The sequence below is a fragment of the Mobula birostris genome, chromosome 3, assembly GCF_030028105.1.
Source record: "Mobula birostris isolate sMobBir1 chromosome 3, sMobBir1.hap1, whole genome shotgun sequence".
Classification (NCBI taxonomy): Eukaryota; Metazoa; Chordata; class Chondrichthyes; order Myliobatiformes; family Myliobatidae; genus Mobula; species Mobula birostris.
Window position 1 is genome coordinate 137,190,107 of NC_092372.1, and position 19,362 is coordinate 137,209,468.

Consider the following 19,362-nt stretch of genomic DNA (forward strand, 5'->3'; position numbering starts at 1 on the left):
TCTGCTGTCTTTCCCGCCAGTGTCCCTTTCCAGTCAACTTTGGCCAGTTCCTCTCTCATGCCACTGTAATTTCCTGTACTCCACTGAAATACCGACACATCAGATTTTGGCTTCTCTTTTTCAAATTTCACACTGAACTCAATCATGTTATGATCACTGCCTCCGAAGGGTTCCTTCACCTCAATCTCTCTAATCACCTCCGGTTCATTACACAATACCCAATCCAGTACAGCCGATCCCCTCGTGGGCTCAACAACAAGCTGTTCTAAAAAGCCATCTCGCAGACATTCTACAAATTCTCTCTCTTGAGATCCAGTGCCAACCTGATTTTTCCAATCTACTCGCATGTTAAAATCCCCCACAATTATCGTAACACTGCCCTTCTGACAAGCCTTTTCTATTTACTCTTTTATACTCCTATGGACTGAACACTGATGTTCCACAAAGTGTCACTAAATCTCTGTTTGGCTTCTCCAGTGTAAAGGAGATCATATTGTGGGTTGATGATCTTTGGCACTTTGGTGACCAAAGATAGATTTCTCTCCTGTTGTGTACTCTCTGGATTTTGACTATATGTTTATGCCCCACAAATTCTTCATTTAAGGTCATCAATTTTCAAATATATTCTATTGTGAAATGTATGGGAAGGAATGTTTTCCTGAGTTTAACCCCAATCATGGGATGGATGATCCTACTTCCTTAAAGAACTGATCTGACACAAGCCCAATCCCTATCTCACTTAATAGACACCCACTTTCCACTAAGAGTTCTCCAAAAAGAATCATCCCAAGTGAAATCTTTTGTGTGCCTTGAAGCCAAAACTGATTTAAGGGTAAGTCTAATAGATGACTATTTGATTTCATAAACTTTGTGACTACTTCTTTTTAATAAGCTATTTGATTTGTACAAAGTTCTGGTTCAAAGTTAGATATGAGGACAGGAATTACTTTTTGAATCTTTTTTTTTGAATCTTTAACGCAGGTTTGATTTTTTGGGGAAATTAAGAACTGCATTAGTCTCTGTCCACTGTGCAGCTTTCCTTGTCCATTTCTGGGCAGCCATTCACTTTTTTTTTGATGAGCTATGCTTACATTCAAGTCATTATTAACATTATTTCTTGATATTCCTTGTAGTTTAAAGCACACCCAGAATACAAGTACATACACACACCAGTTAAAGAATAAGTGGAATGTCTGCCTTAGAAAATCTTGCCTTTATGTGGCTTTGGCATTCCGTTCATGGCACAAATTTTAAGATAAATTCTGGTGTAGGTGTCTGTTACTGAGGTACACGTTTCTACCTGTAAAAGTAGTGGATTCAGTTGGGACTAGAAGTATTGCAGTTTTCACAGGAAGCTTATTTTACAAAAAAATGTCTGTGAAACTTTGTGACTTGGTGACTTTTTAAAAAGAAAACTTGTATAAACCTATCTTTGTGATAATGACATGTGGAAGCAATTTTGGAGTATTAGCATTGTCCAAACATAATCGTCCTAAATGAAAGCATTGTGTGCCTCAAAGCGGATAAGCTCAAAATGACAGTGATAAATAGACGTGCATTATTTCTTATTAAATTAGTCTTTTTCATTAATGTAAGTCACACAAATGTTTTAAAATGGGATAATGCTATAACTGACATTTTAACCTTTACGTAAGTATGCTTCAGTGCCGATTGATTGCAAAATTTGAAGTCTCGTTTGCCTTTACATTTGTTACTTGAGTGGTTATTGATTCTGAAGTTATTGAGTAATGCCGATATAACCCAAGGAGACAGAATGTTGGAAGCTCTGGAACTGGGGTGTAGAATTCCTGGCTTCTGTGGAGGGCCATTGCTTGCTGGCCTTGAAGTTCTGACCTTGGTCTTCTGTTTGACCCTGAGCTGAGCATCTTATTACTCATGTAATCCTGCACTTGAGTGTCTTATTTTCATCTCTGACCTTAACTTGCACTCAGTCTATTCAAAGTCAGAATTCCAACAAAGTGTCTGTTTTGTACATACCGGCCAGGTTACAATGTGTCGTCCTTAATGAACTAAGTTGTGTACACAGGTCACTACTGTTTAACGTAAATGGGTTTACAGGGACTCTCAACTTTTTTTAATGCCAGTGAGCCTTACCATTCACCGAGGGGTCTGTGGATCCCAGGTTGGGTTAGAGAGAGTTGGTCAAGTGTGCGGGCAGTGTGTTACAAATTAAGTTTTGAAGCAATCACAATGGTGGGGTAAAGAGTGCATATTTTCATCATTGGGAAAAAAACATTTCATCTTGGAAAAACATTTTAAAATGTTTTTCTTGGCATCTGTATCAAAGTCACATTGCACTGTTGACAATGTTATCACATGTACAGAAGAAATTGGTGTCACAAAAATAGATTATAAGGTGAACTAAAAGTTTAAAATGATTATAAAAGTACTTCAATCAGTAATGTTATTACCACTGTTCACAGTTTCATTTGCTTTATTTATGATATTGTTTGCATCCTGAGCATCAGTACAGGTTCGTTATATCTACTTTTCGTGTGATACACTCAGCTATTTTTTATCTAACATTTTCACTTTGAACTGTTTGAAATATCAGGTGCGATCATCAGAGTCAAGATAATTAGCCTTGACATATGTTGTGAAATTGTTTTTTGGCAACAGTACAGTGCAATACAAAAAAGTACTGAAGTTATCATAAGAAATATAAAAATAAATAAGTAGTGGAAAAAGACAGCAGAATAGCGAGGTAGTGTTCACGGACCATCAAAAATCTGATGGAAGAGGGAGCATTGAATTCAGACTCTTGTACCTCCTCCCTGATGGTAGTAATGAGAAGAAGGCATGTCTTCGGATAGCGAGCATCCTTAATTATGGATCCTGCCTTTCTGAGGCATCAACATTTGAATATGTCTTTGATGGTAGGGAGACTAGTGCCCATGATGGAACTGAATATGAGTTAGCACTTCCGTACCAGATGGTATTGCAACCAGTCAGAATGCTGTCCGTGGGTCATCTGTAGAAAACTGCTTGAGTGTTTGATGACATGTCAAATATGCTCAAACTTCTCAAGAAATATAGCCGCTGGCATACGTTCTTCGTAATTGTGTCAATATGTTGGGTCTAGGATTGTTCTTCAGAGATACTGACACTCAGGAGCTTGAAGCTGCTTACCCTTTCCCTTGATGAGAACTGGCGCGTGTTCTCCCAATTTCCTGTTCTTGAATTCCGCAACCAATTCCCTGGTCTTACTGACCTTGAGTGTAAGGTTGTTATTGCGAATCAACTATGCCAGCTGATCTGTCTCACATCTGTGCATCTCCATGTCACCATCTGAGATTCTGCCAACAACAGTTATGTCATCACGAATTTATAGATAGTGTATAAGTTATGCTTAGCCATATAGTCATTGGTAGAGACAGAGTAGAGCAGCGGGCTAAGCATGCATCCTTAAGGTGCACCTGTGTTGATTGTCAGCATGGAGGAGACGCAGTTTCCAATCTGCAATGTCTGTGGTCTCCTGATGAACAAGTCAGGATCCAGTTGCGGAGAGAGGTACAGAGGCCCAGGTCTTGAAGCTTGTTGATCAGTACTGAGGGTACGATGGTGTTGAATGCTGAGCATTATTGTAATCAGTAAACAGTTGCCTGACGTAGGTCTCGCTGCTGTCACCATGGTTCATGGCTGAGTGGAGAACCAGTGGGATTACATCCAGACTGATTATGGCGATCGGCAAATTGCAGCAGGTCCAGGTCCTTTCTTCAGCAGGAGTTAGTTCCAGCTGTGACTAATCCCTGAAAGCCCTTCTTCACAGTAGATCTGAGTGCCACTGGGCAATAGTCATTGAGGCAGCTCATCCTGTTTTTGGGCAAAGGTTTGGTTGATGCCCTTTTGAAGCAGTTGGGAAGCTCCGAGTGCAGCAGTGAGAGATTGAAGATGTCTAGTTGGTTAGTACAGGTTTTCAGTGCCCTGCCAGGTACACCATTGGGGCTTGACACCTTGACACCTTGAGGGTTAACCCCTGAAAGATGTTCTGACATTGACCTCTGAGACAGATATCACAGGGTCGCCATGTGCTGCAGGGATCTGTGCAGTTATGATTTTAGTCTCCTCTCAGGAACATGCACAAAAGGCATTCAGCTAATCAAGGGAGTGAAGGATCACAACCGTTTATGATGTTAAGTTTTGCCATGTAGGACACTATGACCTGCAAACACTTGCATAGCAGACATGTATCCTGTTTCCGTCTCTAGCTTCACTCACATCACATCAATCATATATTAAATAGAAGCACTTTGGAATGAGATGTAATATTTTTGTCCACATAGTCAAGGAAATTCTGAACTGTATACTTACTAATTAATAAATACGAGGAAGTCTGAAGATGCATGACAAAGTCAGGAATCAAAAGGTTGAGCATGGTGCAACTAATGTCTGAGCGGTGTATATTTTAATGCAAGAAGTCTCGTAGCTGAGCTTAGAGTACGGATCAACATATGGAATTAGTAAGACTTGGTTGCAGGAGGGACAGGACTGGCAGCTCGTTATTCCGAGATTCCGTTGTTTTAGACGTAACAGAGCAGGAGGGATTAAAGGAGGATGGGTGGCTTTACTAGTCAGAGGAAATTCCTCGGTAGCGCTCAATCAGGACAGACTGGGAGAACTTGTCCAGTGACGCGTTATGGGTGGAACTGAGTAATGAGAAAGGTATGACCGTGTTGATGGGGGTATATTACAGACCACCCAACTGTCCAAGGGATTTAAAGGAACAAATTTCTAGAGAGATTGCAGACTGTTGCAACAAACAAAGTTGTTATAGAAGATGATTTTAACTTTCCACATATTGACAGGGAGTCCCATACTGTAAAAGGACTAGATGGGATAGAGTTTATCAGATGTGTGCAGGAAAGTTTCCTTAATCAGTACCTAGAAGTCCCAACAAGAGAGTGTGCGATACTGGTTCTGCTATTAGGCAATGAGACAGGGCAAGTGACAGAAGTTTCTTTCGGTGAGCACTTTGCATCGAGTGATCACAATGCCATTAGATTCAAAGTAAATATGGAAAAAGATAGGTCTGGTCCCCAGGTCAAGATTCTAAATTGGAGAAGGGCCAAGGTTGATAGTATTGGAAAGGATCTGGAAAGTGTGGATTGCGACAGGCTGTTTTCTGGCAAAGGTGTACTTGGTAAGTGGGAGGCCTTCAAAAGTGAAATTTTGAGTGTACAAAGCTTGTATGTGCTGTTCAGAATAAAAGACAAAGATAACAGGTTTAGGGAACCTTGGTTTTCAAGAGATATAGAAGCTCTGGTTAAGAAAAAGAAGGAGGTGCGTAGCAAGTATAGGCAGATAGGGATAAATGAGGTGCTTTTGGAGTACAAGAAATGTAAGAGAACTTTTAAGAAAGAAATCAGGAGGGCTAAAAGAAGGCATGAGGTTGCCTTAGCAGACAAAGTGAAGGAAAATCCTAAGGGGTTCTACAGATATGTTAAGAGCAAAAGGATTGCAAAGGACAAAATTGGTCCTCTGGAAGATCAGAATGGTAATCCATGCATGGAGCCAAAAGAGATGGGGGAGATCTTAAATGATACATTTTTTGCAGCTGCATTTACTCAGGAGATGGACACAGAGTCTATATAAGTGAGGCAAAATGGCATGAACTTCATGAAGTCTACACAGATTACAGAGGAGGAAGTGTTTGCTGTCTTGAAGCAAATTAAGGTGGATAAATCCCAAGATCCTGACAAGGTGTTCGCTCGGACCCAACAGGAGGCAAGTGCAGACTGGGGCTGTAGCAGAGATATTTAAAACATCATTAGCGACAGGTGAAGTACTGGAAGATTGGAGGATAGCCAGTCTTCTTTATGCTGTTTAAGAAAGGCTTTGAAAATAAACCATGAAATTATAGGCCAGTGAGCCTGACATTAGTAGTAGGAAAGTTATTGGAAGGTATTCAGAAGGATTGGATTTGAGTATTTTGATAGACATGGGGTTTGTGCGTGGTAGGTTATGTCTTTTTTGAAGAAGTTGTCAGGAAAGTTGATAAAGTCATCTACATAGACTTTAGCAAGGCATCTGACAAGGTCCTGCATGGGAGGTTCATCAAGAAGTTTCATTTGTTTGGCACTCAAGATGAGATAGTAAATTGGATCCCACATTAGCTTTGTGGGAGAAGACAGAGAGTGGTAGTAGATGTTTGCCTCTCTGATTGGAGGCCTGTGAGTAATGGAATGCTGCAGGGATCAGTGTTGGGTTTGTTGTTGTTTTTTATCTTTATCAATGATCTGGATGATAATATGGTAAACTGGATCAGCAGATTTGCTGATGTCAGCAAGATTAGGGATGCAGTGGACAGCGAGGAGGACTATCATGGCTTGCAGATGGATCTGCAACAGCTGGAAAAATGGGCTGAAAAATGGAAGATAGTATTTAATGCAGACAAGTGTGGGGTGTTGCACCTTGGTAGTAGTAGGTCTTACACAGTGAATAGTAGGGCACTGAGGAGTGTGGTGGAACAAAGGGATCTGGGAATACAGGTCCATAATTCATTGAAAGTAGTATCATAGGTTGATTGGGTCGTAAGGAAAGTTTTAGGCACTTTTGGCCTTCATAAATTAAAGTACTGAGTACAGGAGATGGGATGTTATGTTGAAGGTGTATAAGACATTGGTGAGGCCTAAATTGGACTATTCTGTGCAGTTTTGGTCACTTACCTACAGGAAAGATTGAAAGAGTGCTGAGAAAATTCATGAGGAATTTGTTGGGTCTGGAGGACCTGAGTTATCTGGAAAGATTAGATAGGTTAGGACTTTATTCCTTGGAATGTAGAAGATTAAGGTAGATTTGATAGAGGTATACACAATTGAGGGGTACAGATTGGGTAAATGCAAGTAGGAGTTTTCCACTGAGGTTTGGGTGGGACTACAACCAGAGGTCATAGATTAAGGGTGAAAGGTGAACAGATTAAGGAGAACATGAGGGGAAGCTTCTTCACTTAGGGTGTGGAACAAGCTGCCAGCGCAAGTGAGCACAATTTCAATGTTTACGAGAAGATTGGCTGGGTATATGGATGTAGGGGTATGGCGGGTATGGTCCCAGAGAAGGTAGTTCAAATGGCTCAGCATAGACTAGAAGATCTGAATGGCCTGTTTTTGTGCTGTACATTTCTCGACTCTATGCTGAAAATCCAAAGCAACACACAAAATACTGGAGGAATTTAGTGGGTTAGGTAGCATCAATGGAAATTAATAAACAGTCGACGTTTTGGGCTGAGACCCTTAATCAGAGCACAAGAAGGTTCTTGTCCTGTAAGGAAGACCATATTAATTAATGCCTACTTTTAACTATTAGTTTCAAAGACTAATATGTTCAACATGTAAGAAATTATATAACTGGTTTCTTTCAAGCTACAAACTCAATAATAAATGATTCTGTCTCCTATTTATTCTTTTATTTCATTGAATGGACATTCTTAGAAGCTATTCCTATGTTTTTGTTTTTAGGCTGCGGGAGCTATCAGACCTCTTGTTTCTACTGTCGTTGCAACCAACCCAGAAGGCTACCTTGACCATTCACTGGAGCGTGCCAAGTACAGGGCTAGCGAAATGCCCCAAGCCTTCACATTTGATGTCATTTACAAAGCTTATGAGCAGGTAGAATTCTTAAATCTCACCTTGTCATCTGATGGTTCTAATATTTGGAGAAGCAATACAGAATAAATGTATTTTGTTCCCTTTTTGGGATGTGAGCATATAGATATGTGGCGGATCCAGTTGATCTTCTGGTTAATGATGGTGCCTGGGATATTGATAGTGAAGAACTTGGCAAGTGCAATAGCTTTGAATATCAAGAGTAGAGTGATTAGATACCATCTTGTTGGAGATGGCAGTTCTGTCACTTTTGTGATATATTATTTACCATTTATCAGCTCATGCCTGTATGTTGTCCACTCTGCTGCATATATATGGAGATTGGAGTTGAACTTGTGTAGTCATCATCCAAAGTCCCATCTCCTGCTGTTATGATGGATAATGGTTACTGATAAAGCAGCTGATGGTGGTTGATCCTCGGCCATTGCACTCTCTACAACATTTCCAGGGACTGAAATAATTGACACCAACTACTATAATTACTACAATACTAAACATGACTCCAACTATTAGTTTTTCCCTTTGATAAGCACTGACTTCAATTTAGCAGGACTCTTTGATGTCCTGCTTCGTCAAGTGCTGATGTGTCAAGAATGGTCTCTCCTACCCTTCCCTGGAATTTATATCTCTAGTCCATGCTTAGTTCAATGTTATAATTGGGTCCGAACTTGAAGTGTCCAGGAGAGTCAAAACTTGACATCAGTGAGCAGAATATTGATGAATAAGTCATCGAGTCATAAAGCACTACAGCACAGAAGCAGGCTCTTTGGCCCATCTAGTTTGTGCCAAACTGTTATTCTGATCGGTCCCATTGGTTCACAAATGGACCATGGAACTCCATACCCCTCCCATTAATGTACTTACCCAAGCTTCTCTTAAATGCAGCATTCATACCTGCATCCACCACTTCCACTGGCCGCTTGTTCCACACTCTCACCACCTTCTGAGTGAAGAAGATGCCCCCTCAGTTTCCCTTTCAAATATATCACCTTTCATCCTTAGCCTATGATCCCTAGTTCTAGTCTTCCCATCTTCAGTGGAAAAAGCCTGCCTGCATTTTTGTGAATGCAACCCTTCATAATGTCGTATACCTCTATCAAATCTCCCCTTATTTTCTGATGCTCCAGAGAGTAAAGTCCTAACCTATTCAACCTTTCCCTGTAACTCATTTCTCAAGTCCCAGCAACATCCTTGTAAATTTTCTTTGTAATCTTTCAATTTTCAGATACTGTGTCTTTCCTGTAGGTTGGTGACAAAAAACTGCACACGGTACTCCAAACTTGGCCATACCAATGTCTTGTACAACTTCAACATAACATCCTGATTCCTTTACTCAGCATTTTGTTTTATGAAAGCCAATGTGATAATAGCTCTCTTTTTTACCCTGTCTACCAGTGATGGCACTCTGGGTGAAAGTGTTGCCTTCAGGTTCTTGTTCAGACTCTCTCCTCTCACTTTAAACTTTTGTCCTCCTATCATGGTCTATACTCAAGTCACAATAGGCATAGAGTCACAGAGCACCGAAAAGGGCCCAATGGCTCAGCAATTCCATACTGTTATTTTTTTTACTGTCAATGTTAATCTAATTTTCTTGCATGGACACAATTTTCTTCTATGTTTTGCCTATTTATGTGTCTGCCGAAATGACTCATAAGCATAGTAACGCTCAGTGATTCTAGTACTTTTCTGGCAACGTGTTCCAGCTATCAACTATGATTCTGCGTAAAACAAAAATTTTCCCCTTTAAAACACCTTCCTCTTATGTTAAACCTATGCCCTCATGTTTTTGATACCCTGCCAAGAGGAAAGAAGATTTTGAATACCTAATAAGTGATGCAAGTAGCCAGTCAATCTGTCTTTGCGTTTGCTTTAAAATTCTGTTAGTTTTGTGATGTCGCTGGTATATTCAACAATCTGTCCATTTCACTAGTTACTCAGAGAAGGTGGTTGGATTGTATTTAGACTTTGGCGCATCAGACTTTGCGGAAGGCATATTGTTCAACAAGAACCTTTAGATAATTGTAGGATCATATAAATGTATGAATTAAAAGCAGAGTGAGCCAAGTGGTCCCACAACTGGACCACCCAATCTGATGTAACTTCAACTCTACATTTTGTATACCTGTGGGTAAACTTTCACCCCTTTGCTTGTTGAGGATCTGTTCACCTCCACCCTTTTTAGAAAAGGAGAAATTCCAAAGTTTTATGGCCACCAGATAGAGAAAGTACTGCTAATTAGTCCTAAACAGAACATATTTCCAATTGCCTTTTGGAAGTTCTTACAAAATCCGATTCCAAGAGATTCCTCATGTTGTGCTGTAGGATGATTCTTATTTACCTAAACAGGAGGACAGGTACTTTTTTAAAAAAAATGTTTAATCTCAAATACAGTCTTTGCAATGGATGCATTTTACCCACCAAAGTTCATTGAGGTTATGTACTGCATGTAAAATAAAAAATCGAAATAACCTTAAGTAACTGAATTATTTGATAAATATAGATTTCCCTCACTATCCGAAGGTAGAGCGTTCCTATGAAACTGTAAACTGAAATGGCATAAAGCAAAGAAGCAATTACCACTAATTTATAGGGGAAAATTTTTGGAGTGTTGCCAGACCCAAAAAGTAACCTACCAAGTCATACCAAATAGCACATAAAACCTAAAATAACGCTAACATATAGTAAAAGCAGGAATGATATGATAAATAAACAGCCTAGATAAAGTAGAAATAATGTATGTACAGTGTAGTTTCACTTAACAGAATTGGGAAGATTTAGCCAAAACCGATTTGTCGAAAAAAACGGCACGTACACGCATGCACACACACCTGCCCGCTCAAGGCTTCACGGTCATGGTAGTCTTTCTCGGGGTAAACACAAGTTTAAAGCGGGCGTCTTTTTTCGTAAAAGTGAAAATCCTCTTTTGGTTAGCGGAAACAAGTACTAATGTAGGTCTTTCGTAAAAGCGAAGTGGCGTAAGGCGAACGTTCGTTCGTTTTACAAAATGGAGGTCGCCTGTCTTCGGGTTGGAGGACTCTCTGTGTTTGTGAGTGAGTGGGTGGGTGTATAGGAGGGAGGAAAGGGGCTTGTTTTGCTGTTGCTCTTTCATTGCTGTTGTTCTGCTGAACATTGCGTGCACGCTATGTTGGGCTGCAATGTGTGGCAACACTTGCGGCTGTCCTCAGTATCTCCTTGGGTTGTATTGGTTGTTAACACAAACAATGCATTTCACTGTATGTTTCAATGTACATATGATAAATGAGTCGGAAAATTGAAATCCACTTTGATTTGTGAAAATTAATTTTCTTTTTAAAATGCTGTTTAGTTTAAGCTTCTGAAATTACATGCCTGAAAATTTTAAAGGTCACTGAATTTGTGAATGTATGTAACACAGGTTTGAATATTGAAGTGATGAAGTTGGTACATATTAATCTTACAGGCAATTTAATATATTTGTTGTCACTGTGATCAAAGTCACTGGAAAGATACTGGAGCAGGAGACAGAAATCTTTATTCATCACGACAAGCAGGCATTCTTCTGGAGACACTCAGTCTTGCAAATTCAAAAGTACATCACATTTTATACCCTTAAAATCAGTGGTAACAGTAGGTGATACAAGACAATTTCAGTAGTTACAATGACATCACTTACTTCAGTACTTTAGGTTGACAATGTTTCCTTTGAATTATTTATCTACAGTGGGAGACACATCTGAATGTTCAAACACCCCGGGACAAACTAATTGACACACTTATTCTAAAACCTTCTGAAGACAGAGAGCCAGACGCCCAAGAGTGTCTGTGTGAGCAGACTCTCTGAGTATACAATAGATCAGCTAGTGATTGCAGCTACAATATACCTGTGACTGTGTTTGATTTGCCTGGTCTGTGAGCTTAAACTCAAGTCACAATTGTGAAAGTAACTTAGCCATGTTGCCTGGTTTGATGCAAGTCAATTAGCATAAGCAGATTGTTTTAACATTTCGTTGATGCACATGCGAACAAGCCATTGTCACCAGTTTGCAAATCACATCTCTTTTGTCTGTGGACCAGTCTGTGCTTTTAACTTCAATTTACTGCTTGCAATTTACATCAAGAACTGAAGACTGGTTCTTGTTTGAATTAATATCTGCTGTACTCCCATACCTCCAAATTACTCCCTAGCATATTTAAATGAAGAACTGTACCTTGACAGAAATTGTCAATGTGCTGTGGCTAGGCATATCACACTCATATTGAAACTAATGTGGACATAGAAATAAGATGCAAGTAGCTGCATTCATTCTATGGCTGCCTGTGGATTTTCTGGAGGAGGAAGATACCTTTGTTTGGTAAGGCAGAAAAGGACAGATGAGATTTTAAGATTAGATTAAATAATATACCCTTTATTGTAAAGGTGGCAGCTCTATTATTTCTTGTAACTGAAGCCTTTACAGACCACAAAATGCAACTGTCATTCTCATGAATGATGATTGTGATGTGGAGCAGAGACTTAACGTAAAGTCTGGGTGTGGAAACAAAACAAAACTACTGGAAACAGAGATGCCTTTTGATGAGGAAGAACATGCAATTTATAGATCTAATTTCAGTTTGGGAGCCAGCTCTTGCTAACACATTAATCATTAATCCTATACCCATTTTCATTTTAATGTTGTAAAGAACAATATTGGCTTTAGATTCAGAAACACTTGCATGCTTGGTGAACTGTCTTTGCTTTCAGCCATAATTTTCAACACCAGATCCGTGAGCTTCGGAGTCTTATTTCCAATCCTGAGTAATGCCTACACCTCACTCCAGCTGGTGAAAGAGGGGGCAACTGAGTCCAGTTTCTTTCCTTTCCTTTTCAGCTTAGCCAAACATGCCAGCTGGGATGGTTACCAAGCAACCATAAATTCACAAGGCTACCCTATAGCCCTGACTGGATTAACCTTTCCTTTTGCTCACATGATATGCTGGACATGTTCAAGTGAGAGGAAAATACTTCTAAAATTTAAACTAAGACCAGTGACAGGAACTGTGGACTGCTCCAAAGCATGGTGTGAAATGATTTAAATAGTTGGTCAGTTACCACCGGTCTAGATATTAGGCTAGAGTATATTCCATGTAGGGCAATGGGTTTTCCAAGTGACAAACTCTTTTAAATATTCTCCTCCTGCTGCTGACAGTCTGAGTGACAGAGGATGCGGGATGTATTTGAAGTCAATGGAATAGGAATGATCAGAGCAGGATGTGTGGCCAGCTGATATATTAACTGGTTTTTACCAGTGACCAAAGACAAATTTATACTCTAGTTTTTCGTAATGTCACTCGGTTTTACAAAATAAATGTTGAATTTTGAAACAGGCATTAAGTTTTTAACTATAAGCATTTGGGTGTAGTGCTTGCAATTTTTAAAAATTGATTTATAAGTTGTAGGCACTATTGGGGATTTATTCTCCATTTTTAATCATACTTGAATTTCTAGTACAAGAGATTCTTAAGTCATTGTGCTTTGTTTGGGAAAATATACTCACAAGTAAAGAGTTCCAGGATTCGGGAGCTAATGTTGATGAAATACCAGCAATATATTCAGGGAGCTGCAACTATGCACTTCCTACCCTTGTCCCTTCAGGCAGTGAAGATCTGGGAGCTGTTTTCAGCGTAGCCTTGATATGTTGTTACAGTGCATTTTGTGAATGGCGCACACTGTGTTGGTGATGTAGGGAGTGAATGTTTAAGGGTGTTGAATGGGATGAGATAATGTTTTTGTTGGTGGAACTTTTGAGTATGGCAATACGTTGAATATCACAGTGAAGAGATCAGATTCTTTCTTGTTAGAAGTGGCGATTTGCTAGTTTTTACGTGGTTGAAATATTATTTGCAACTTGCCAACACAAACCTGAAAACTTGCCTAGTTTTATTGTGTGCAGTCATGATTCAACTATTCCAACTGTGATAAGACTGCTGAATGGATCCTGACCCGGATCTGGGCCGTACCCTCCAAATATCCGGACCTGCATCTCAGTTTTTTTGCAGTACCTTACTTTCCATTTTTATATTTTCTGTTTATGATTTATAATTTAAATTTTTAATATTTACTATCGATTTGTAATCCAGGGAGTGGGAAGCGCAGAATCAAATATCGCTATGATGATTGTACGTTCTAGTTTCAATTGTTTGGCGGCAATAAAGTATAAGTATCTGGGAAGTTGCAAGTAAAAGAGAACACTTTAGCAAATATTTTTACTTCTAAAGAAGTAAAGGTCACTAAGGAAGCTATTATTCTTGTTTGAACCAGTGTGACAGTCCTTAGGAAATACTGCGGTGATTTATAAACATTCTAATCTGTTGACTATGAGGGAAGGGATTATGAGAAGAGGTAGAACAAGGGAATATCATAAACAATGGGATAGAATTTGTCTTGGGAAGTTGACCACCTTCAGTTCTATTAACTTTATCTACTTTTCATTGCCTGCCTCAATATTCTGTGTTACCTTCCACATGTGTAATTGGCAGAATTTTTAATTTTGATCTCTGTTTAAAAAATGTGCATCCCTTTCAAGAAAAAGATGCATTCTCCCTCCTTTTTTCTCTCTGTGCAGCAGTGACTCTCATGTTATCTCCCCTGTGACATTCTATCCTGTCTCCAAAGGCAAATGAGACTTTCATGAGCGAAGACTGCTGTTACTGACTCATGATCAGTTTGGTGATGGTATCTCATATCAAGACCCATGCTTTACCTTTCTTTATGTTCTTTTACAGTGCCTTTTTAGATTAATTCCTTTACACTTTCCATTAGTGTACAGTGTAAGACAGTATGGACACCTATGTCCAAATGTATGTGGACAAATGTTGAAAATATAAACATGTCTATTATTAAATAATTTACCATGTGGTGGCTGAGTAAATACTGTTAAATTATAGCAGGTTAGAGATTTGTTTACTTTTCTTACTCTTGTAGAAAGACAATTGGAAGTTAAAACATCAGCAGTATTTTGATTTCCTTTCTCGAGATATTCCATGTAATTTGCAGTTACATTTTCTGTTACAGTGCACAGATTATGATTTTGAGCATGGTACGGAGTGTCTTCATTTAGCTCTTCAGTACTGTGGAGTCTCTGCAAAGCTCCTTGATGGACCACCTGATCTGTGGAAGGTAAGAAGAAAAAAAAATATTTCTGTCGTTATTAGAATAAAATTGCAACCATGGTTTGGCCAGGGCTGGGATTTTACTGTTGCTCTAACCTTTTCAGAATAGGTTAAGAGAGACTAAAACAATATTGTTGAAAGCTTCCATGAGAGTTAGGTTTTAAAAATAATGTTGATGTTTGTCTTAGAACAAAATCAATTATAGATTATTAAGGAATAGAAAGAAGAATTAATTTATTTTTGTTTATGATAGACCTTGTGATACGTGGAATTGAGAGATTAGTTATGAACATTCCACTGCCCTCAATGGTCTCATTGGCTTTTAGTCTGAGTCAACAGCTTTGAGAAAAGTGAGGACTATCACCTGATTAGTTCCTGGTACCAACAGCCTGTTGGTGCTGACAGTTCTGTGTCATGGTGTCCTGCAAAGGAGGGATAAATTGTGATTTGGTTGCTGGTTTGACTTAGTTGGATAGCTGGCATTTTGTGGAAGTTGGGTTGTGGGTGTTAATGTGCTATAAGTGCGAAGTATGCAAGGATGGGATAGGACTCAAGAATGTTATTACTACATGTTGTTTGGTAGAGAGTTACTGCACAGTGCAGGGTGTGAGGTTGATGGTGAATTTACGAGGGATGAAGATGTATGAACTGACTTTGACAAGGTGCCACATATGAGGCTACTTAACAAGATAAGAGCCCATGGAATTACGGGAAAGTTACATACGTGGATAGGGCGTTGGCTGATTGGCAGGAAACAGAGAGTGGGAGTAAAGGGATCCTATTCTGGTTGGCTGCTGGTCACCAGTGGTGTTTCACAGGGGTCCGTGTTGGGGCCGCTTCTTTTTACATTGTACATCAACGATTTGGATTATGGAATAGATGGCTTTGTGGCTAAGTTTGCTGCTGATTCGAAGATAGATGGAGGGGCCGGTAGTGCTGAGGAAACAGGGAGTCTGCAGAGAGACTTGGATAGATTGGAAGAATGGGCAAAGAAGTGGCAAATGAAATACAAAGTTGGAAAGTGTATGGTTATGCACTTTGGCAGAAGAAATAAACGGGCAGACTATTACTCAAATAGGGAGAGAATTCAAAATTCTGAGATGCAACGGGACTTGGGAGTCCTCGTGCAGGATACCCTTAAGGTTAACCTCCAGGTTGAGTCGGTGGTGAAGAAGGCGAATGCAATGTTAGCATTCATTCCTAGAGGAATATAGTATAGGAGCAGGGATGTGATGTTGAGGCTCTATAAGGCGCTGGTGAGACCTCACTTGGAGTACTTTGGGCAGTTTTGGTCTCCTTATTTAAGAAAGGATGTGCTGACGTTGGAGAAGGTACAGAGAAGATTCACTAGAATGACTCCAGGAATGAGAGGGTTAGCAGATGAGGAACGTTTGTCCGCTCTTGGACTGTATTCCTTGGAATTTAGAAGAATGAGGGGAGACCTCATAGAAACATTTCGAATGTTGAAAGGCATGGACAGAGTGGATGTGGCAAAGTTGTTTCCCATGATGGGGGAGTCTAGTACGAGAGGGCATGATTTAAGAATTGAAGGGCGCCCATTCAGAACAGAGATGTGAAGAAATTTTTTTAGCTAGAGGGTGGTGAATCTATGGAACTTGTTGCCACGGGCGGCAGTGGAGGCCAAGTCATTGGGTGTTTTTAAGGCAGAGATTGATAGGTATCTGAGTAGCTAGGGCATCAAAGGTTATGGTGAGAAGGCAGGGGAGTGGGCCTAAATGGGAGAATGGATCAGCTCATGATAAAATGGCAGAGTGGACTCGATGGGCCGAATGTCCAACTTCTGCTCCTTTGTCTTATGGTCTTATGGACTTCGATCATCAGAGTTCTTACATTCCAATCAAATCCTTTTCATTCTTGAGTGTTGGTCTACATTCCTTCTGTATAACATGATGGCTTCCTATTCCATCCTCTCTTTGGTAGGGTATACTTCTCTTCCTCTCCAATTATCTACTCGTGCACTTAGAGCAGCATATGAGTTGCTTAGTAGATTAGGAGCTTAGTTTTTGCTGTGATTGTCTTCCTCCTTGATAGTCTCTCAGCTGTGGGAAGATTTGTGACTCCACTGAATCACATAATATCTCCCATTTGATTACGCGGATCTGGGTGTGTAAATTCTGGGTAGATTAAACTGATAAAAAGTATTAACAAAATTTGTGAGGGTAGACAATTTTTGTGGTTAGGAAATTTGTGTTGTGAACTCATCAATTAAAATCCAATAATAGAATAAGAAGTTTGTAAAAATATCTCTGCACAAAGGTAATTGGAGCATGAAATCCTTTGTTACAAGGAATTGTTAAGACCCAGACCATTGCTGATGATAAGGGAAGACAGTGGTATATTTCATAAATGGAAAGCCATAATAAATGATGCAGGGAAGTAAGATGAGCTTTGGATTGCTATAACAGAGGGGCAGCTCAAGCTAAGACAAGTGACTTTCCAAGCCTAAATTCTTGTGTCATACAATTTTATTTGAGAATACATGTCAAAACTATAACATCTAGTATTTGAAAATACTGATTCTATTTCTTTGTAAGGAAACAGTTCATCAAAACAGTAAAGAAATTGTGAGATTAACTGATTAATTGAGCTGTTTTAATGGTAAAAATATGAGATAAACTGCTCTGATTTAACTTTTTATCTACTTTAAGGAGTTGAAAGTATAGCATGTAAACTTAGGTAAAAATTGAATTTATTTTACATTCACTTTATATTGAAGGTTACAATGTTTTATACTATTTATCTGAAATAATTTCATCTTGCATTTGTCTGCCCAATCTGTCAACCTATCAATGTCTTCTTCGAGTCCATTGCTGTCTTCCTCACTGGTTACTGTACTTCCAACTTTAGGGAGTTTGAAATTTGATTCAAGGCCAACAAGGGAAAAAATGACTAACTTGACAGGAATATCCAAGATATTTATGAAAACGCAGGTCCAAGCACTGATTGCTGAAAAACACTACTGCCTATCAATCTGAGAACCATGGCTGCCTATTTTTATTTTCTACGTTTTGTTTGATCCATGCTGAAACTTGACTCTGTTATTTTGTTAGTCTCAATTTGTTCACTGGCCTTTTATATGGGACTTCATTACATGACTACTTAATATTATATAGACAATATTGAATGTATTGCCTTCTCAGTTGCCTCAGCAGAATATTTAAACATGATTTTCCTTTAATAAATTTGTGTTAACCCTCGTTAACTCAAATTTTTCCCAAGTTTCTTGATTATATTTCATCTGGAAGCTTATCCAGCACCTGGCCTAGCGTATCTTTTTTGACAATGCCTTTCTCCATTCCTCTGGTATTTCTTATGTTACGGATAAAAGATAATACTGTTCTTCTGAAACCAACCACCATCTTTCAGCAATTTATGATGCATCTCATCTGGACCATGTTGACTTGTTTATGTTAAGCAAAACCTATGTTTCTAATGCCTGCTTCTTAATTTTCTCCTCATCTCCATATTGACAGCATCTTTTTTCTTGATATTCCGGCCTCACCCTATACATCAGTAGATCTTTTACCTCATTGGCTGTAATTACCTGTTTCTGCTATTTCCATCTTAATGTTTGCTTAGATAAAGCTTTTGTGTTCCCTTTTATGCCATCTGCTATTCTGTAATCATTCTTTCTTTACCTTTTTTATTTTACTTTTGGCTTTTCTCTCAGATTCCCATATCCAATCTTGTTCATGAATTATTCACTTGATTGTACATCCTCCCCTCTCCAGTGTCATAATTTTCTCTATGTCCTTAGTCATCTAGCGAGTTCCGAAGTTTGTTATTTTATACCTTCACCTCTTGTTCAAATGTACCTAGCTCTCTTGAAATGTCTCTTTTTTTTTAAAGGTCACCTAGTTTAGCGTGCCTGTCTTTAATTCCATTTTAATCCAGCATATATCCCCTGATTCCACAGAAGTCAGCCCTTCTCCTCTAGATTGCTTTTAGCCCTTCTACTTTCCAAATCTAAACTTTATGGTATAATGATTACTGTTCCCAAAGTGTTCTTCCACTGATACGTGGTCCACAACCTATCATGTTTTCCAGGACCCTTCTCTGGATATGCTGCTTTCATTTATTGGGTCCAAAACAGGGTCATAGACCTGTTGAGATATAATTGAAACCTCTTGAATACTACTCGCAATCAACACTCACAAAATGTTGGAGGAATTCAGCAGTTCAGGCAGCATCTATGGAAATCAATAAGCAGTTGACATTTTGAGCCGAAACCTTGCTTCAGGACTGGAGAAGAAGGGGGAAGATGCCAGAATAAAAAGGTGGAGGGAGTAGAAGTAACACTAGGTAGAAGGTGATAGGCGAAGCCAGCTGGGTTGGAAAGGTATAGGACTGGAGAAGGAGGAATCTGATAGGAGAGGACAGTGGACCATGGGAGAAAGGGAAGCAGGAGGGAGACCAGGGGAACTGATAGGCAGGTGAGAAGAGTTAAGAGGGCAGAGTGGACAACAGAAGAAGAAAGAAGGGGGAAGATTTTTCTTTTACTTGGAAGGAGAAATTGATGTTCATGCCATCAGTTTGGGGGCTACCTGGATGGATTGTGAGGTGTTGCTCCTCCACCCATAGAGTTGTCTCA

General features: G+C 39.4%; 1 protein-coding gene across 7 annotated transcripts in view; it reads left to right on the plus strand.

Annotated features, from left to right (window-relative positions):
* The window catches only part of crppa (CDP-L-ribitol pyrophosphorylase A), a 312,877-nt gene that overhangs the window by 28,226 nt on the left and 265,289 nt on the right, over positions 1-19,362 (plus strand). For all 7 annotated transcript variants that reach the window (XM_072251970.1, XM_072251974.1, XM_072251975.1 and 4 more), the window contains exons 3-4: positions 7,476-7,625; positions 14,653-14,757. In XM_072251970.1, the coding sequence (XP_072108071.1) occupies positions 7,476-7,625; positions 14,653-14,757 (255 nt within the window). The remainder of the gene's footprint in view (positions 1-7,475; positions 7,626-14,652; positions 14,758-19,362) is intronic.